The sequence below is a fragment of the Bombina bombina genome, chromosome 1 (assembly GCF_027579735.1).
Source record: "Bombina bombina isolate aBomBom1 chromosome 1, aBomBom1.pri, whole genome shotgun sequence".
Classification (NCBI taxonomy): domain Eukaryota; kingdom Metazoa; phylum Chordata; class Amphibia; order Anura; family Bombinatoridae; genus Bombina; species Bombina bombina.
This window is the reverse complement of record NC_069499.1, coordinates 163909838-163928754: the sequence shown is the minus strand read 5'-3', so window position 1 is coordinate 163928754 and position 18917 is coordinate 163909838. Positions and strand designations below refer to the sequence as shown.

The following is an 18917-nucleotide window of genomic DNA, read 5'->3' as shown; positions in this document are numbered from 1 at the left end:
AGAGCCATTGAATGGATATGTACGTTGGAGCTGCAGTATAGTAACTTACATTTGTTGCCTATTCCTTTTAATCTTGGTCTGTCACATCTTGGGCTATAAATACATCCATGTGGGCTATATATGAGTCTATAATAGGGTGGACGGACCAATAACAGAAATATCTATTCTAAGACATATCTGCAGAAGATTTTGCTCAAATGACAACAACAACAAAGGTGACCGTCAGAACCAATAAACCAGAGTTAATAAATATACAAAGCACTCTATGATCTCCATCCAAGGTCCTTTGTAGACATGAGGGCATAGCAGTATACTTATGCGAGAAATTCTTAAAAGCTGTACCTGAGGCTGATGTTAATAACCATCAATGCACTGCAGAGCGCCAGAGAAACACAAAAATCAGAGGATATCCAACGGCACTTGCTGTATACGCTTATCCTCCATAGAACACTGCTATCTGATCCATCAGACTCATGGTATGGAGACAAGCATATTATTTCAAGGTCTGGGGTGCCTAACAGCACTTAAAATGGGGTAGATTTAGCTTGTATCTCATGAACGGGAACATTTCCTACAAACAATGAAATAAAGTGCCAGTTAAAATTAGCCCTGAAGTGAAAAAAAGGTGGTTTGGTATTAGATTTACACTCTAATCATGCAGATATGTAGAATATCAGTGGGCACTGCTAAGCTGCCATTTATTAAACAAAGCTTTAGTCTGAATACCTCAAGCAATGACAGAACAGACTACCGGGGAACAGAACAGGTTTGTGAAAAAGGGGCACAGAGATTTTGTGTCCACTAGTTTCCAACCAGGGCCTATTTCTCTTTACACTTTTTTTTAGGCGGGTGTTCAGTAGAATTTGTAATTGCATTTGGCATGGTAATAGCCAGGGATAAAAAGGAGATAGGGGAATCAGTGTGCAATACAATTAATAAAAACAAAAAAATGCAGTCACCAGTGGATACGACTTGTTTTGGAATTAGCACAAAAAAATACTTAAAAGGGATCGCACATTCCATTTGCATATATTAGAGATAAGTTAACAGTTCCGTGGTTGCACTTGAAATGGAATTCAGTGTTAACAGCTGTTGCACGTTTCACTGAAAAACAAAAATAGGAGTATATGAGAACTAGAGACCAACGTAAAAAAAAATAAAAAATTAGAAACCTAGAGATCTAGTTTTCATTTCCCAGAAAAAAAATAAAAATCTCAGAATTCAGAAAATTTGGAAAGTCGGATGGTTTCAAGACTGGTCTGAAATCTATCACATTCGTCTTCATGAAGAAGAAAAAAAAAGTGTGCTGAAGAATAATTAAAGAGAGCAGCATAATTAATAATTCTCATATTGCCTTTCAGTGATTTCTTTAATCCTCAAAGTGCATTCAGTGCAAGATTTGTGGCTGCATTTTGTTTCTGCTGAGCATCTTCAGCAAACCTTTTTAAGACCAATATTCTTGTTTTTGTTCACAGGCTGCCGTTTTATAGGCTTTGGTTCTGCATAGGGGAACAGTGCTGTCCTTGTGTTGGCCTTCCACGTCCACATCCAGTAGTGTCCGCTCAGGTATAGGGTGGAATGGGATAAAGCCGGGTCTTTCTTCCACAGTGCTTCCACTGCTGCTAGCAAAGCACGAGTCAAAGTTACTTGGGGTTTCAGTGCAAGAGCTGTTAGCAGGAGATTCCCCACGGTTCCTGCTAGGAGACACAAACCACCAGGAGTCAAATCTCTGTCTATTGGTGGAAGGTCGTGGCCTTGGCACAAATTCCAAAGTTTTAGGCCTTTCCAGTGCAGAGTCTTGCTGAATATTCCAGCGCCGTGGGGTTGGAGGGAACACAAGATTGGGATCAGGAAGACGAGGAACTTCTTGTGAATCTCTGCTCGGGCTTGGGGATATTGAACCTGATAAAACAGATTGGTTACTTAAGTATAAGAGAGTAACTTTTTATTTTATTAAATATTGTCTGCATGTGTTTTGAAATTCTCAAAAATAAAACAAAATTTATGCTTACTTAAGTTTCTTTCTTTCATGGGAGTCTACGATCCATTATGCATGGGATTCGATTCCTGGCCACTAGGAGGAGGCAAATATTCCCAAAACATTCAAGAGCACTAAATCCCTCCCACCTCACTGGTATGCCAGTCTGATGTAAAGCTATGCACACATAAACAACAAAGAAAGGTAGTAAAAAAACAAAGCAGGGAAAATAGAGGTGCAAAAATAGAATGACCTCCATAATTAAAATATATATATATATATATATATTAATAAAGTTCGGCAGGACTAGTGGACTCTCACCACCATAAAAGAAATTAATTTATCAGGTAAGCATAAATGATATTTTCTTTCAGGTGGTGAGAATCCACAATCCATTACGCATAGGAACTAATACCTAAGAAGTGGATTCGAAAAGTAATTTTGAGCAGGACAAAACATTTTTTTGAAAAGGTAGGTACATATTTCCCAGACACTGCTGCCTGAAAAAAATTCCTACCAAAGGCCACTTTAGAAGAAGCAAAAACATAAAAAATGGTACAATTTAGTAAAAGTATGTAGGGATGACCATGTTGCTGCCTTGCAAATTTATTCTATAGAAGCCTCAATTTTAAATGCCCAGTAAGTGGAAAAGGAAATTTATGCTTACCTGATAAATTTGTTTCTTTTACGATATGACGAGTCCACGGATTTCATCCTTACTTATGGGATATCGCCTCCTGGTCAGCAGGAGGCGGCAAAAAGCTCCACAGCAGAGCTGCATAAATAGCTCCTTCCTTCCCGCCAACCCAGTCATTCGACTGAAGTTAGGAAGAGAAAGGAAAAGCTAAGGAGAAAAGGTGACTGAAGTTTAACAAAAAATAAAAATCTGTCTTGGAAAACGACAGTGTGGGCCATGGACTCGTCAATTATCGTAAAAGAAACAAATTTATCAGGTAAGCATAAATTTCCTTTTCTTTTACAAGATATGACGAGTCCACGGATTTCATCCTTACTTATGGGATACAATACCAAAACTACAGGACATGGATGAAAGGGAGGGACAAGACAGGAACCTAAACGGAAGGCACCAATGCTTGAAGAACCTTTCTCCCAAAAACAGCCTCGGACGAGGCAAAAGTATCAAATTTGGAAAAAGTGTGAAGAGACGACCAAGTTGCAGCCTTGCAAATCTGTTCAACAGAAGCATCATTTTTAAATGCCCATGAGGAAGCCACAGCCCTAGTAGAATGAGCCGTAATTCTTTCAGGAGGCTGCTGTCCAGCAGTCTCATATGCAAAACGGATGATACTCTTCAGCCAAAAAGAAAGAGAGGTAGCCGTATCTTTCTGTCCCCTACGTTTTCCGGAAAAAACAACAAATAATGAAGATGATTGACGAAATTCTTTAGTCGCCTGCAAGTAAAACTTCAGGGCACGGACCACGTCCAAGTTATGTAACAGACACTCCTTCTTAGAAGAAGGATTGGGACACAATGAAGGAACAATCATTTCCTGATTAATATTTTTGTTGGAAACAACCTTAGGAAGAAAACGGAACCTCTTGAAGAACCTTAAGAACTAAATTCAAACTCCAAGGAGGAGCAATAGGTCTTAACACAGGCCTGATCCTAGTCAGAGCCTGACAAAAAGGTTGAACATCCGGATCATCTGCCAGACGTTTGTGTAGCAAAATAGATAAAGCAGAAATCTGTCCCTTTAAGGAACTTGCTGATAACCCCTTCTCCAATCCTTCTTGGAGAAAGGACAAAATCCTAATCTTACTCCATGAGTAACCCTTGGATTCGCACCAATAAAGATATTTACGCTATATCTTATGGTAAATCTTTCTAGTAACAGGCTTACGTGCCTGAATCAAGGTATCAATGACCGAGTCAGAGAACCCTCGCTTAGATAAAATCAAGCGTTCAATCTCCAAGCAGTCAGCTGTAGAGAAATTAGATTCAGATGATGGAAGGGTCCCTGAATGAGAAGGTCCTGCCTCAATGGAAGCTTCCACGGTGGCAGAGAGGACATGTCCACCAGATCGGCATACCAAGTCCTGCGAGGCCACACAGGAGCAATGAGAATCACTGAAGTCTTCTCCTGTTTTATCCGAGCAATCAACCGAGAAAGGAGAGCAAACGGTGGAAACACATAAGCCAAGTTGAACGACCAAGGCATCTATCAGTTCGGCCTGAGGATCCCTGGACCTGGATCCGTATACCGGGAGCTTGGCATTCTGACGAGACGCCATAAGATCCAGCTCCGGCCTGCCCCATCTGAGAGTCAGGGTGGCAAAGACCTCCCGATGGAGTTCCCATTCCCCCGGATGAAACGTCTGTCTGCTCAAAAAATCCGCTTCCCAGTTGTCTACTCCTGGGATGTAGATTGCTGATAGATAACAAGAGTGATCCACCGCCCACCGTATTATCTTGGATACTTCTGTCATCGCTAAGGAACTCCTTGTTCCTCCCTGATGATTGACGTAAACCACAGTCGTGATGTTGTCCGACTGAAAACGGATGAATTTGGCCGAAGCCAACTGAGGCCAAGCCTGAAGCACATTGAATATTGCTTTCAACTCCAGAATATTGATGGGCAGTAGAGACTCCGACCGAGTCCACACACCCTGAGCCTTCAGGGAATTCCAGACTGCACCTCATCCTAGTAGGCTGGCGTCCGTTGTCACTATCACCCATGAGGGTCTGCGGAAGCACGTCCCTTGGGACAGATGAACCGGCGACAACCACCAAAGAAGAGAGTCCCTTGTCTCCTGTTCCAGATCTATCTGAGGAGACAAATTTGCATAATCTCCATTCCACTGTCTGAGCATGCTCAATTGTAGAGGTCTGAGATGAAAACGAGCAAACGGAATGATGTCCATTACCGCCACCATCAATCCAATTACCTCCATGCACTGAGCCACTGATGGCCGAGGATTGGACTGAAGGGATCGGCATGTATTCAGAATCTTTAACTTTCTGACTTCCGTCAAAAATATATTCATGGATATAGAGTCTATTAGAGTTCCCAGGAAAGGAACCCTTGTCTGTGGAACTAGTGAACTCTTTTCTAGATTCACCTTCCACCCATGAGTCCTTAGAAAGGACAGGACAATGTCGGTATGAGATTTTGTCAGCTGATAAGACGACGCGTGGATCAGAATGTCGTCCAGATAAGGCGCCACTGCAATGCCCCGCGGCCTGAGAACCGCTAGCAGAGACCCTAGAACCTTTGTGAAAATTCTTAATGCTGTGGCCAGACCGAAAGGAAGGGCCACAAACTGAAAATGTTTGTCCAGAAAGGCAAACCTCAGGAACTTGTGATGATCTTTGTGGATAGGAATATGAAGATATGCATTCTTAAAGTCCACGGTAGTCATATATTGACCCTCCTGGATCAATAGAAGAATTGTCCGAATAGTCTCCATCTTGAAGGATGGAACTCTGAGAAACTTGTTTAAACTTTTGAGAACTAAAATGGGTCGGAACGTTCCCTCTTTTTTGAGAACTACAAAGAGGTTTGAGTAAAACCCCTGCCCCTGTTCCTGTATTGGAACGGGGCAAATTACTCCCATGGAGGAGAGGTCTCTTACACAGTGTAAGAACGCCTCTCATTTTATCTGGTCTACAGACAATCGTGAAAGAAGAAACCTTCCTCTGGGGAAGGAATTTTTGAACTCCAACTGATACCCTGGAGACACGATTTCTAGTGTCCAGGGATCCTGAATGTCTCTTATCCAAGCCTAGACAAAGAGAGAAAGTCTGCCCCCTACTAGATCCGGTCCCGGATCGGGGGACGCCCCTTCATGCTGTCTTGGTAGTAGCAGCAGGCTTCTTGGGTTGTTTACCCTTATTCCAAGACTGGTTGGGTCTCCATGTGGACTTGGCTTGTGAATAATTCCCTTCCTGTTTAGTGGAAGAAGAAAAGGGGACTCCTTTGAAATTTCGAAAGGAACGAAAATTACTCAGTCTACCCTTTTGTTTGGATGTTTTATCTTGAGGGAGGAGGTGCCCCTTACCTCCCGTAATGTCAGAAATGATCTCCTTCAAGTCAGGCCCGAACAGGGTCTTTCCCTTGTAAGGAATAGCTAAGAGCTTAGATTTTGAGGAGACATCCGCAGACCAAGATTTTAACCATAAGGCTCTCCGTGCTAAGATGGAGAATCCTGAATTCTTAGCCGCCAATTTGGTGATCTGAAAAGCGGCATCCGTAATAAAATAATTCTATCCTGTATTTCCTCTAAGGAAATCTCAGTCCTAAGAGACTCTTCTAGAGCGTCAAACCAAAAGGCAGCAGTTGTAACTGTTACAATGCAGGCCGTTGGCTGTAATAGGAACCCCTGGTGAACATAAAGTTTTTTGAGAAGACCCTCTAACTTCTTATCCATGGGGTCTTTGAAAGCACAACTGTCCTCGATAGGGATAGTCGTACGCTTAGCCAGGGTAGAAATAGCTCCCTCCACCTTAGGGATCGACTGCCAAGAATCCCGAACGGCATCAGCTATAGGCTACATCTTCTTATTGCTAGGGAGTGGGAAAGGCTGGGTATCCCGTTCTCTCCTTCCCCTATGTTTAATTTCCGAAATTCTCTTAGGAACCGGAAAAACGTCAGAATATGAAGGAACCTCAAAATATCTGTCCATCTTACTCAATTTCTCTGGAGGGACCACCATAGAGTCACAGTCGTCCAGAGTCATCAAAACCTCCCGTAGTAACAGGCGGAGATGTTGAAGTTTAAATCTGAAAGACATTACTTCCGAATCTGTCTGAGGTAAAGCACTCCCTGAGTCAGACAGTTCCCCCTCAGACAGGGCCTCCCTACCCCCCCAATTCAGAGTTCTGGGAGGGTACATCAGAGATAGCCATCAGAGCATCTGAAGTCGCAGGGACCCCATGGGCCTCTGTCCTACTGCGTTTGCCTTGTAAGGCTGGTAACTTAGATAAAACTTCTGAAAGAGTGGATGATATAACAGCAGCCATATCTTGCAGAGTAAATGAAGCAGATGCAGTGGAGGAACACGGCGTTGCTTGAGCGGGTGTTAAAGGCTGTGACGCTTGGGGAGAAAGTAGCGGCACACCCTGAATCTCATCAGTCTGAGAACATCCTTTATCTATATCTTTACTAAAAAAATGTTTTTCTTTACATTGTAAGGCTCTCTCAATACATGAAGGACAAAGTGTAACAGGGGGTTTCACAATGGCATCTAAACACAGGGGACATGTACTTTGCTCAATGTCATCCATGATAACAGAAAAACAAAAGCAAGCTTGGTCGAGTCACAGAAACAGCAATACTAATAAAAAATATAGTACTGTGTCTTTAAAAACTCCCTTTGCGCTAACCCCTGATAGGCAAAAAGACAGAGAGAAGCTTCAGTAATTAATATTTTTCACACTCCCTGTGTCGTTAGTGTCTAGAATTAACCCATTGGCCAGAAAAAATAACAGTCACCTCGCCGCAGCTCCTACCTGCCTCCACGTGCTCAACACTACCACCCTTCGTATGGCGCACCTAAGTTCACTTGTAAGAAATCACAACAAGCGAACATAGGGGACGTGAGGGAATGCTGCCAGTCGGAACCTAATGGAGAAGATACTGCGCGCGAACATCAAGCCCCACCCATCGTGGGCGTAAACATAACCTCCGCAAAAATAAACTATGAACCACCATTTACCGGAGCTTAGCAAAGTTTCCAAACTCCGGTACTGTCCCCAGCGTCAGCCATATAAGTTCTAGCAAAGTGTCCATACTGTCACAGTAAACAAGAACTGCCCAATATATTAAACATACAGTGTCTATCACCATAATACCCCAACGCTTCTAGTCTCTTTCTTATCTCAGAATGTCTGGGGAAATAAACATATGTCAGATCTCATTCTGTTACACTTCGATGAGAATTAGCATATTGAGCAGGGAAGCCCCTGATAGAGAAAAGTAAAGTGCAGTCAGATCTGGGATATGCTGCAGAGCCCCAGAAGTAAAAAACTGCACTTACCTCCATGCTGAGGAACAGCATGAAAACTCACAGTGTCAAGAGGTCCACTCTTCCTCCTGAGGTCCTGTGAAGATAGAGAGGTCTTATTTTAAATTTCTCTAAGACCAGCACATCAGAGCAGCACAATAATGGGAGGCACAGCGAGGCTAAAACCCCACCAGTTCCCATAGCCAGGAGGCTATAACTCCAGAGGCTGCTCTATAGTAATATAGTACACATTGGCACCATTTAAAAATAAAAAATTGATTGAAGAATCTAAACACCTCACTTTACCTCTTCCTATCACTAACACAGGCAAAGAAAATGACTGGGTTGGGGGGGGGGGGGGAGGGAGGAGCTATTTATGCAGCTCTGCTGTGGAGCTCTTTGCCTCCTCCTGCTGACCAGGAGGCGATATCCCATAAGTAAGGATGAAATCCGTGGACTCATCATATCTTGTAAAAGAAACTGATCTGGTAGAATGGGCTGTAATGCTCTTTGGGAAAGCCACCTCCAAGTAAGCCTTGTGAATCAGGAGGGGCCACACCTTCATGAGTACGTAGTAGAGGAAGACCTATTTTTGGAAAGTTTGGCCTTGTTCCAGGTAGGATTATATTTCCAGGAAGATGCGAAAGAATCTTGTTTTTGTGAAGAGGAGCAGGACCTCTGGTTGCTTGATTGACAAAAGGAATGAAAACAATGTCTGTTCTTTTAGTGCGGCAGGAAAAAAAATGAAACACTGCGATGCCAAACACAAAGCACAGTTGGGAAAAAAAAAACAGAATGAAATGCGCTAACCCGATACTGGAGTGAGCCATGGTATCGTGGATTGGCTTTACCTTCTGCGTGTAAGAAACCGGTGCGCGCTATAAAGAAGATGAATAAAATGCCGAAGCAAGTATTAGCGCAATTGTGATAGGGAGCATGCTAAGAAAGAAACGCGCAACACACATAAAATAAAAAACTTAAATTATGCTCACCTGATCATTTACTTTTCTTCTGTACGGGGAGAGTCCACAGCTGCATTCATTACTTTTGGGAAATACAGAACCTGGCCACTAGGAGGAGGCAAAGACACCCCAGCCAAAAGGCTTAAATACCTTCCCCCTTCCCTCATCCCCCAGTCATTCTGCTAAGGGAACAAGGAACAGTAGGGGAAACAAAAGTGTGAAAAAAGGTGCCAGAAGAACGACAAACAAAAATTTTTAAGGCAGCTCACAGAAAAAAACGGGCGCTGTGGACTCTCGCCGTACAGAAGAAAAGAAAATTATCAGGTAAGCATAATTTAAGTTTTTCTTCTTAAAACGGGGAGAGTCCACAGCTGCATTCATTACTTTTGGGAAATCAATACCCAAGCTTATAGAGGACAGAAAAAAAACGGGCGGGAACAAAAAGGCGGCCCATTCTGATGGCACCGTAGCCTGTACAACCCGGATTCCCAACAAAAAAACAAAATTTAAAATTCTTTCTTTCTTGACACGGTGAGTCCACGGATCATCATCAATTACTGTTGGGAATATCACTCCTGGCCAGCAGGAGGAGGCAAAGAGCACCACAGCAAAGCTGTTAAATATCACTCACCTACCCCCAATCCCCTAGTCATTTGACCAAAGGGAAAGGAGAGAAAGGAAGTAACACAAGGTGCAGAGGTTTATATAAAAAGAAACTGTCTGAATACAGGGTGGGCCGTGGACTGTGTCAAGAAATAAATAAAATTTATCAGGTAAGCATAAATTTAGTTTTCTTTCTAATGACACGGTGAGTCCACGGATCATCATCAATTACTGTTGGGAACCAATACCCAAGCCCGAGGACACAGATAAGGGAGGGACAAGACAGGAACCTAAACAAAAGGCACCACTACTTGAAGAACCTTTGTCCCAAAATAAGCCTCAGCTGAGGCAAAAGTATCGAATTTATAGAATTTGGAAAAAGTGTGCAAAGATGACCAAGTTGCAGCCTTGCAAATCTGTTCCACAGAAGCTTCATTTTTGAAGGCCCAGAAAGAAGAAACAGCCCTTGTGGAATGAGCTGTGATTTTCTCAGGAGGTTGCTGTCCAGCAATCTCACATGCCAAGCGAATAATGCTCTTCAGCCAAAGGGAAAGTGAAGTAGTCGTAGCTTTCTGACCTTTGTGTTTCCCAAAAAAGCAAACAAACAATGCAGAAGACAGATGAAAGTCCTTAGTTGCATGTAAATAAAATTTTAGCGCTCGCATAACATCAAGATTATGTAACAAGCGTTCTTTGTGAGAAGAAGAATTAGGACACAAAGAAGGTACAACAATTTCTTGATTAATATTCTTGACCGAAACAACCTTGGGCATGAAACCAAACTTAGTATGCAGAACCACCTTATCAGAGTGAAATATAAGATAATGGGAATCACACTGTAAAGCAGAGAGTTCAGCAGAGCAAATAGCAACAAGAAACATAACTTTCCAAGATAACATCTTAATATCTAAAGAATGCATAGGCTCAAACGGAGCCTGTTGTAAAACTTTAAGAACAAGGTTAAAACTCCATGGAGGAGTAACAGGTTTAAACATAGGCCAAATTCTAACCAAGGTCTGACAAAACGATTGCAAGTCTGGCACATCCGCCAAGCGCTTATAACAAAATAGACAATGCCGAAATCTGACCCTTTAGAGTACTTGCCGACAAACCCTTCTCCAGACCATCCTGGAGAAAGGACAAATTCCTAAATACAAGAAAACAACCTCTTAACAAGAAGTAAGCAAACTTAGTACCCAAACAGGACAAGCCTGCTGACCAGGGTACAACCGAACTGTTCAAGGGCTAACTGAAAGTTCTAAACCCTAGGGGGGCTAGACTAAACAAAAAGACAAACAGACAGGAAGCAACAACCATCGCAACCATAAAATCGCTAGTATCAAAATCCCAGAGAAGAAAAGCATTTCCTAAAGGGAAAATTATAGCAGTCTCAAGCTCCAGAAATAAAAGAAACACATCCTAACCGGATCAAAATAAAGTAGGCAGCTCCCGCAGGTGAAACGCCAAAAAGGAATAGAAACACTAACAGGGCCAGCCTGTCAGAGACCTGATTCCTCAAGAGCTCAGAACTGGGATTAGACCAAAAAAAAGACAATCAGGAGTAGGATTCACATCCATCTACTTGTCTAGCGCTGTTCGTCATCAGAATCAGAAGACTGAGGATCCAGAGGTAAATAAAGACTGAAATTCTCCAAAGCCTCCAATACCTGCCTCAGCAGTACACGCAGGCGTGTCAGTCTGAATCTAAAGGCAAAATTAATCTCCGGCAGGGCATTTGAAGGCCCCGACCCTGACAACTATACTCCTGAAGCCTCTGAGTGAACCGCTCCCCCAGAGGAAAGACCCGTCTCACCTGGCGCCCCCAAGGTAAGAGGACACAGATAATCTCTTCGCTAGCTCTCAAGAAGCTATAAATGCACCAACGCCAATAATATGGCCATGTGCAACCGAGTAGCAACCTCTGGTGGAAATAAACCTCCTTCCGAAGAAGGGGTAACGGTATTTGGGACAACTGCCTGTGTAGGAACAGAAAATTCCAGGCAACGCACCTCACAGGACACGGAATCCTCAGAGGCAGACGGCTCCGCAGTCTCTAATCTCTCCCCAGAGGAAGGAAAGAGCACTCCTATTACGGCATACGGAACATAATTGATTGGGCTGGATTACCCTGGCTTTCATACAATCTAAGCAGGAAACAGAATCTGAATTAGAGAAATCCTTCATAACTTGACCGGACAAATTTTTAGAAAAAAAATAACTGGCACCTCACACCCCCAACGGCTGGGGCACTCACCACTTCCTATGACCCAGACAAGTGGAGAACAGACCCTCTCCACCGACACTCAGTCAAGAAAACAGAAATTGAGAACGAAAAATGGGACCACGCACGGTCACAAGGTGCAACCAACAGGCCAAGGAAAAGAGTGCCAGTTCCTCAAGAACTGCGTAGCTCAAAAACCTGTACCTTCCGTAAAAGCCATGAGCCCCAACATTACTACACATAAGCAGAGAGAATCACATACAATATGATTAAAGTCCCCCACTGTTCAATAACCCCCCTCAGGAGATATTAACCCTAGATTCCATAAAGATAAAGGAGTCCCACTGAGACCCTGTGTTCTATCATTACATTATATTCCCACAGTGAAAGGAAAATGAAACGATCTTACCGGAATCTATGCCGTGGAAACAGTAACACGGTCCTTCATGTTTGACAGATAGTAGCGACGCTTCTGACATGGACTTGAGTGAAGAAAGCAGGCAGCGAACTCGTCAACGCTGATTGCTTATGGAGCTGTTAATATGAGTCGGGATGGTTTTGCAGAAAGACTCTCCTGCATCTCCGGACTCTAACTTTCATCCATGCTCTCACTGAGAGGATCACAGAACTACTTAAAACTACAGTCCCATCTGGAAGAGTACTACCCTCCATAAGAGACTATTCCGTAATCTCCTAACACATCTCTGCCAACCTCCTGTGACGAAAGGCAAAGAATGACTGAGGGATGAGCGAAATAGGGGAGGTATTTAAGCCTTTTGGCTGGGGTGTCTTTGCCTCCTCTTGGTGGTCAGGTTCTGTATTTCCCAAAAGTAATAAATGTAGCTGTGGACTCTCCCTGTTTTAAGAAGAAAAACATAATTTATGTAAGAACTTACCTGATAAATTCATTTCTTTCATATTAGCAAGAGTCCATGAGCTAGTGACGTATGGGATATACATTCCTACCAGGAGGGGCAAAGTTTCCCAAACCTCAAAATGCCTACAAATACACCCCTCACCACACCCACAAATCAGTTTAACGAATATCCAAGAAGTGGGGTGATAAGAAAAAAGTGCAAAAGCATAAAAAATAAGGAATTGGAAGAATTGTGCTTTATACAAAAAAATTATAACCACCACAAAAAGGGTGGGCCTCATGGACTCTTGCTAATATGAAAGAAATGAATTTATCAGGTAAGTTCTTACATAAATTATGTTTTCTTTCATGTAATTAGCAAGAGTCCATGAGCTAGTGACATATGGGATAATGACTACCCAAGATGTGGATCTTTCCACGCAAGAGTCACTAGAGAGGGAGGGATAAAATAAAGACAGCCAATTCCGCTGAAAAATAATCCACACCCAAAATAATTTAAATTTATAATGAAAAAAACTGAAAATATAAGCAGAAGATTCAAACTGAAACAGCTGCCTGAAGTACTTTTCTACCAAAAACAGCTTCAGAAGAAAACACATCAAAATGGTAGAATTTAGTAAAAAGTATGCAAAGAAGACCAAGTTGCTGCTTTGCAAATCTGATCAACCGAAGCTTCATTCCTAAACGCCCAGGAAGTAGAAACTGACCTAGTAGAATGAGCTGTAATCCTTTGAGGCAGAGTTTTACCCGACTCAACATAAGCATGATGGATTAAAGATTTCAACCAAGATGCCAAAGAAATGGCAGAGGCCTTCTGACCTTTCCTAGAACCGGAAAAGATAACAAATAGACTAGAAGTCTTTCGGAAAGTCTTAGTAGCTTCAACATAATATTTCAAAGCTCTAACTACATCCAAAGAATGCAATGATTTCTCCTTAGAATTCTTAGGATTGGGACATAATGAAGGAACCACAATTTCTCTACTAATGTTGTTGGAATTCACAACCTTAGGTAAAAATTCAAAAGAAGTTCGCAACACCGCCTTATCCTGGTGAAAAATCAGAAAAGGAGATTCACAAGAAAGAGCAGATAATTCAGAAACTCTTCTGGCAGAAGAGATGGCCAAAAGGAACAAAACTTTCCAAGAAAGTAATTTAATGTCCAATGAATGCATAGGTTCAAATGGAGGAGCTTGAAGAGCCCCCAGAACCAAATTCAAACTCCAAGGAGGAGAAATTGACTTAATAACAGGTTTTATACGAACCAAAGCTTGTACAAAACAAAGAATATCAGGAAGAATAGCAATCTTTCTGTGAAAAAGAACAGAAAGAGCAGAGATTTGTCCTTTCAAGGAACTTGCGGACAAACCTTTATCTAAACCATCCTGAAGAAATTGTAAAATTCTCGGAATTCTAAAAGAATGCCAGGAAAAATGATGAGAAAGACACCAAGAAATATAAGTCTTCCAGACTCTATAATATATCTCCCTAGATACAGATTTACGAGCCTGTAACATAGTATTAATCACAGAGTCAGAGAAACCTCTTTGACTAAGAATCAAGCGTTCAATCTCCATACCTTTAAATTTAAGGATTTGAGATCCTGATGGAAAAAACATAATTTATGCTTACCTGATAAATGTATTTCTCTTGTAGTGTATCCAGTCCACGGATCATCCATTACTTATGGGATATATTCTCCTTCCCAACAGGAAGTTGCAAGAGTCCACCCACAGCAAAGCTGCTATATAGCTCCTCCCCTAACTGCCATATTCAGTCATTCGACCGAAAACATGCAGAGAAAGGAAAAACCATAGGGTGCAGTGGTGACTGTAGTTCAAATGAAAAAAATACCTGCCTTAAAGTGACAGGGCGGGCCGTGGACTGGATACACTACAAGAGAAATAAATTTATCAGGTAAGCATAAATTATGTTTTCTCTTGTTAAGTGTATCCAGTCCACGGATCATCCATTACTTATGGAATACCAATACCAAAGCTAAAGTACACAGATGATGGGAGGGACAAGGCAGGTACTTAAACGGAAGTTACCACTGCCTGTAAAAAAACCCTTTCTCCCAAAAATAGCCTCCGAAGAAGCAAGGTATCAAATTTGTTAAATTTGAAAAAGTATGAAGCGCAGACCAAGACTCCGTCTTGTAAATCTGTTCAACAGAAGCCACATTTAAAAAAGGCCCAAGTGAAAACCACAGCTCTAGTAGAATGAGCTGCAATCCCTTCAGGAGGCTGCTGTCCAGCAGTCTCATAAGCTAAATGAATTATGCTTTTTAACAAAAAGACAGAGAGGCTGCTGAAGTCTTTTGACCTCTCCTCTGTCCAGTATAGACAACAAACAAGGTGAACGTTTGATGAAAACTGTAGTAACTTGTAAGTAAAACTTTAAAGCACAAACCACGTCCAATATTGTGTAATAGACGTTCCTTCTTTGAGGAAGGATTAGGATACAAGCATGGAACAACTATCTCTTGAGTGATGTTCTTGTTAGATACCACCTTAGGAAAAAACCCAGGTTGGTACGCAGGACTACCTTATCCGTACGAAGGACCAGATAAGGAGAATCACATTGTAACACAGATAACTTGGAGACTCTACGAGTCGAGGAAATAGCTACCCAAAAGGAACTTTCCAAGATAAAGATTGATATCTATGGAACAAAAAAGGTTCAAACTGAACTTCTTGAAGAGCCTTAAGAACAAGGTTTAAGCTCCATGGTGGAGCAACAGTTTTAAACACAGGCTTGGATCTAACCAAAGCCTGACCAAATGCCTGAACGTCTAGAATACCTGCCAGACGCTGGTGCAAAAAAAATAGACAGAGTAAAAATCTGTCCCTTTTAAGGAATTAGCTGACAACCCTTTTCTCAAAAACATCTTGGAGAAAAGATAATATCCTGGGAATCCAGGCTTTACTCCATGAGTAACCCTTGGATTCATAACAATCAGATATTTACACCATATCTATGTTCAATTTTCCTTGAGACAGGCTTTCATGTCTGTATTTAAGGTATCAATGACTGACTCGGAGAAGCCATGCTTTGATAACATCAAGCGTTCAGTCTCCAGGCAGTCCAGCTCAGATTGATTCTATTTAGATGGTTGAAAGGACCCTGAGGTAGAGGGACCTGTCTCAGAAGCAGAGACCGTGATGGAAAGGATGACATGTCCACCAGATCTGCATACCAGGTCCTGCGTGGCTACGCAGGCGCTGTCAAAAACACCAAAGCCCTCTCCTGCTTGGTCTTGACCTCCGGAGGAAATCCCACTCCCCCGGAAGAAAAGTCTGACGACTTAGAAAATCCACCTCCCAGTTCTCAACACCTGGGATATGGATAGCTGATAGACAAGAGTGAGTCTCTGTCCAGTGAATTATTGTAAGACTTCTAACATCACTAGGGAACTTCTGTTCCCCCTTGATGGCTGATGTAAGCCACAGTCGTGTATATTGTCCGACTGAGTATGATGTACCTCAGAGTCGCTAACTGAGGCCAAGTCTGAAGAGCATGGAATATCACTCCCAGAATAGTTATTAGAAGGAGGGTCTCCTCCTAAGTCCACTATCCCTGAGCCTTCAGGGAGTTCCAGTGTCATATCACAGTAATTCCCAATCTCTATACTTCATCTTTTCCACGTTTCACTGTCCCTTTAAACATAATATCACATGACCGTTATGCCTTTATAAGCCCTCCTCTCTAATTCATCGATGCTTGGTAATTTGATTCACATGAGGAGTGATCACAACTTTCAAGAAGCTCTCTCCATTTTCGTCAAGTTGTTTTCTAACTTTATATCTGCAAAGTTCTCTTCAATCACAGGACAGCATACTTCATTCTGAAACGCTAACTGACATTCAGCGTGTCTGCAGTAGTTCGGCGTCTGACGTCATCAGCACTCCGGGAGTCAGTGTCGCAGCTCCTCTCTGTTGCCGGATTCAACACTGCTTCTCAGGACAACTGAATTGCTATCAAGCATAGTCTTCACAAGTACACGCTGGTCATGAAGTGTTGGGTATCGTACTAAACATAAAGTTATTGCTGAAGTTACGCTAATATCATGTGTTCCTAAGACTGTATATACTAACTAATCAAGCTTATACATATACGTTACTAATGGAAAGTGTGCATGTTTAACATCCTCTGCATATATCCTGGTTATTTCTGCATACAATACACTGCCATAACAATTCTGCTGCATTCATAAATAAGGTTGCATATGAACTTTACTAACCTGAACATTAAAGCATTGTACCTGATTGATAAGCTACAATCTATTTAAAGAGATACTAACAGAGCTTCAATTACATAAAGTTATATTTTATTCTATATCCAAAGAGATTATCTATTGTTTAGCAAATGCTATTATAGTACTTAGGAGAGTATTAGCACACTCACATTGTTGTGCATATCTCCAACAACTAAAGATAGTTAGTATTTACTTTTGACCTAAACAGGTCACCCTCAGTCAATGAGCATAATAAGGTTCCTAGTTTATCAAGGTACCTAGGTTTGGTGTGAGACTGAGTGGAGTAGATACAACTGGGTTCATATTAATTATATAATAAATCCTCACATATTACCAAGCCACCCTTAACCCACTTGTATCTATAATGGATGTTACTGAATTGTCCAACCGTTTTGGAACCCTTTCTCAAAATATGGATATAATGATCCAGGGTCTTAGGGACCTCCAAGTTGAAAATCAGGAATTACGAAAATATATTAGAGATCATGTACCTACTCAAACTTTACCAACACCTCTTGTTTCTCCTGAGCCACAAATATGTCCACCTGAGAGATTTTCTGGAGACAGAACTCAATTTAGAGACTTTAAAAATTCATGTACTTTATTATTTTCATTGAAACCAAGAACCTATCCTACCGAAAGGGTTAAAGTTCTAACGGTAATTTCTTATCTCACTGGTGAAGCCAAGGCATGGGCTAATGCATACTATGAGAAAGAAGATCCTATCTTAAACTCATTAGAATCATTTTTTAATGCCATGTCCTTACTATATGAAGATCACGACAAACAAGCTTCAGCAGAAAATTCTATCAGACATCTGCGACAAGGTAGACGCCCTGTAGAAGAATATATAACTGATTTCAAAAGATGGGCACCTGACACACAGTGGAATAACCCAGCTTTGACAAATCAATTCCGTATTGGATTAGTGGATGCTCTAAAAGATGAATTGGCACGTGTGGTTATTCCTAAGGACTTAGAAAATCTTATGACCTTGTCTATATCTATTGATCGTCGTTTGAGGGAAAGGAAGATTGAAAGAGGGTCATCAGAATTATCCACCAAGAAAGCCTATAGCTCTCATTCAGTTTCCACTGTCCGTTTAACAGATGAGCCTATGGAGATAGGTTTTGTCAAAGGTCCTCTTAAACCTGAAGAAAAGGCTAGACGAAGACAACTTAATCTTTGTTTATATTGTGCTGCTAAGGATCACGGAGTAAAGGAGTGTCCAATTCTGTTAAAATCAAAAAAGGGTAAGCAAGAGATAGCTCATTTAAATGAGACTGTTATAAAAAACTCATCTCACTTTACTCTTTCTGTTTGTCTACAGTGGGATCAACATCAACTTAAAGCCCAGGTGGTAATCGATTCAGGAGCAACTAATAATTTCATTCATTCATCCTTTGTTGAAAATCACAAGATTCCTATAATTAAAAAATTAATTGCATTACCTATTCGAGTTGTTGATGGTTCTTTTATCAATTCAGGTCCCGTTACCCATCATACTGATCCATTATCATTAACATTTTCATCAGGTCACTCTGAATTGTGTACCTTTGAGGTTATTCATTCCCCTTTGTACCCCATAATTCTAGGACTCTCATGGCTAAAGAAACATCAACCAAACATCTCATGGAATAGTGGTACTATTTCCTTCGACTCACCATATTGTAAAAAACACTGTACACAATCACAAACTATATTACAGGTTGATATCACAAATATACCAACAGAGTATTCAGATTTTTATGATGTTTTTGATAAGGTTGAGGCTCAATCTCTACCTCCCCACAGACCCTACGACTGTCCTATCGATTTAAAACCAAACAGTAAAATCCCTTATGGTCGTATATATCCACTCTCTGAACCAGAACTGCTTCATCTCAAAGGATATCTTGAGGAAAATCTAAAGAAAGGTTTTATTCGGCCTTCTACATCTTCAGCTGGTGCCGGGATCTTTTTCGTGAAGAATAAAGATGACAGTCTCAGGCCTATAATTGACTATAGACAACTGAACAATTGTACAATAAAAAATAGATATCCTTTACCTCTTAT

The 18917-nt window shown here is 41.5% G+C and overlaps 1 protein-coding gene across 1 annotated transcript in view; it reads right to left on the bottom strand.

Moving 5' to 3' along the window:
- Positions 1–666: 666 nt before the first annotated feature.
- MAP3K9 (mitogen-activated protein kinase kinase kinase 9) overlaps positions 667–18917 on the bottom strand; it is a 208450-nt gene continuing 190199 nt past the window's right edge. Inside the window, exon 8 of the mRNA XM_053711279.1 lies at positions 667–1902. Within this exon, the coding sequence (XP_053567254.1) occupies positions 1445–1902 (458 nt within the window). The 3' untranslated portion in view covers positions 667–1444. The remainder of the gene's footprint in view (positions 1903–18917) is intronic.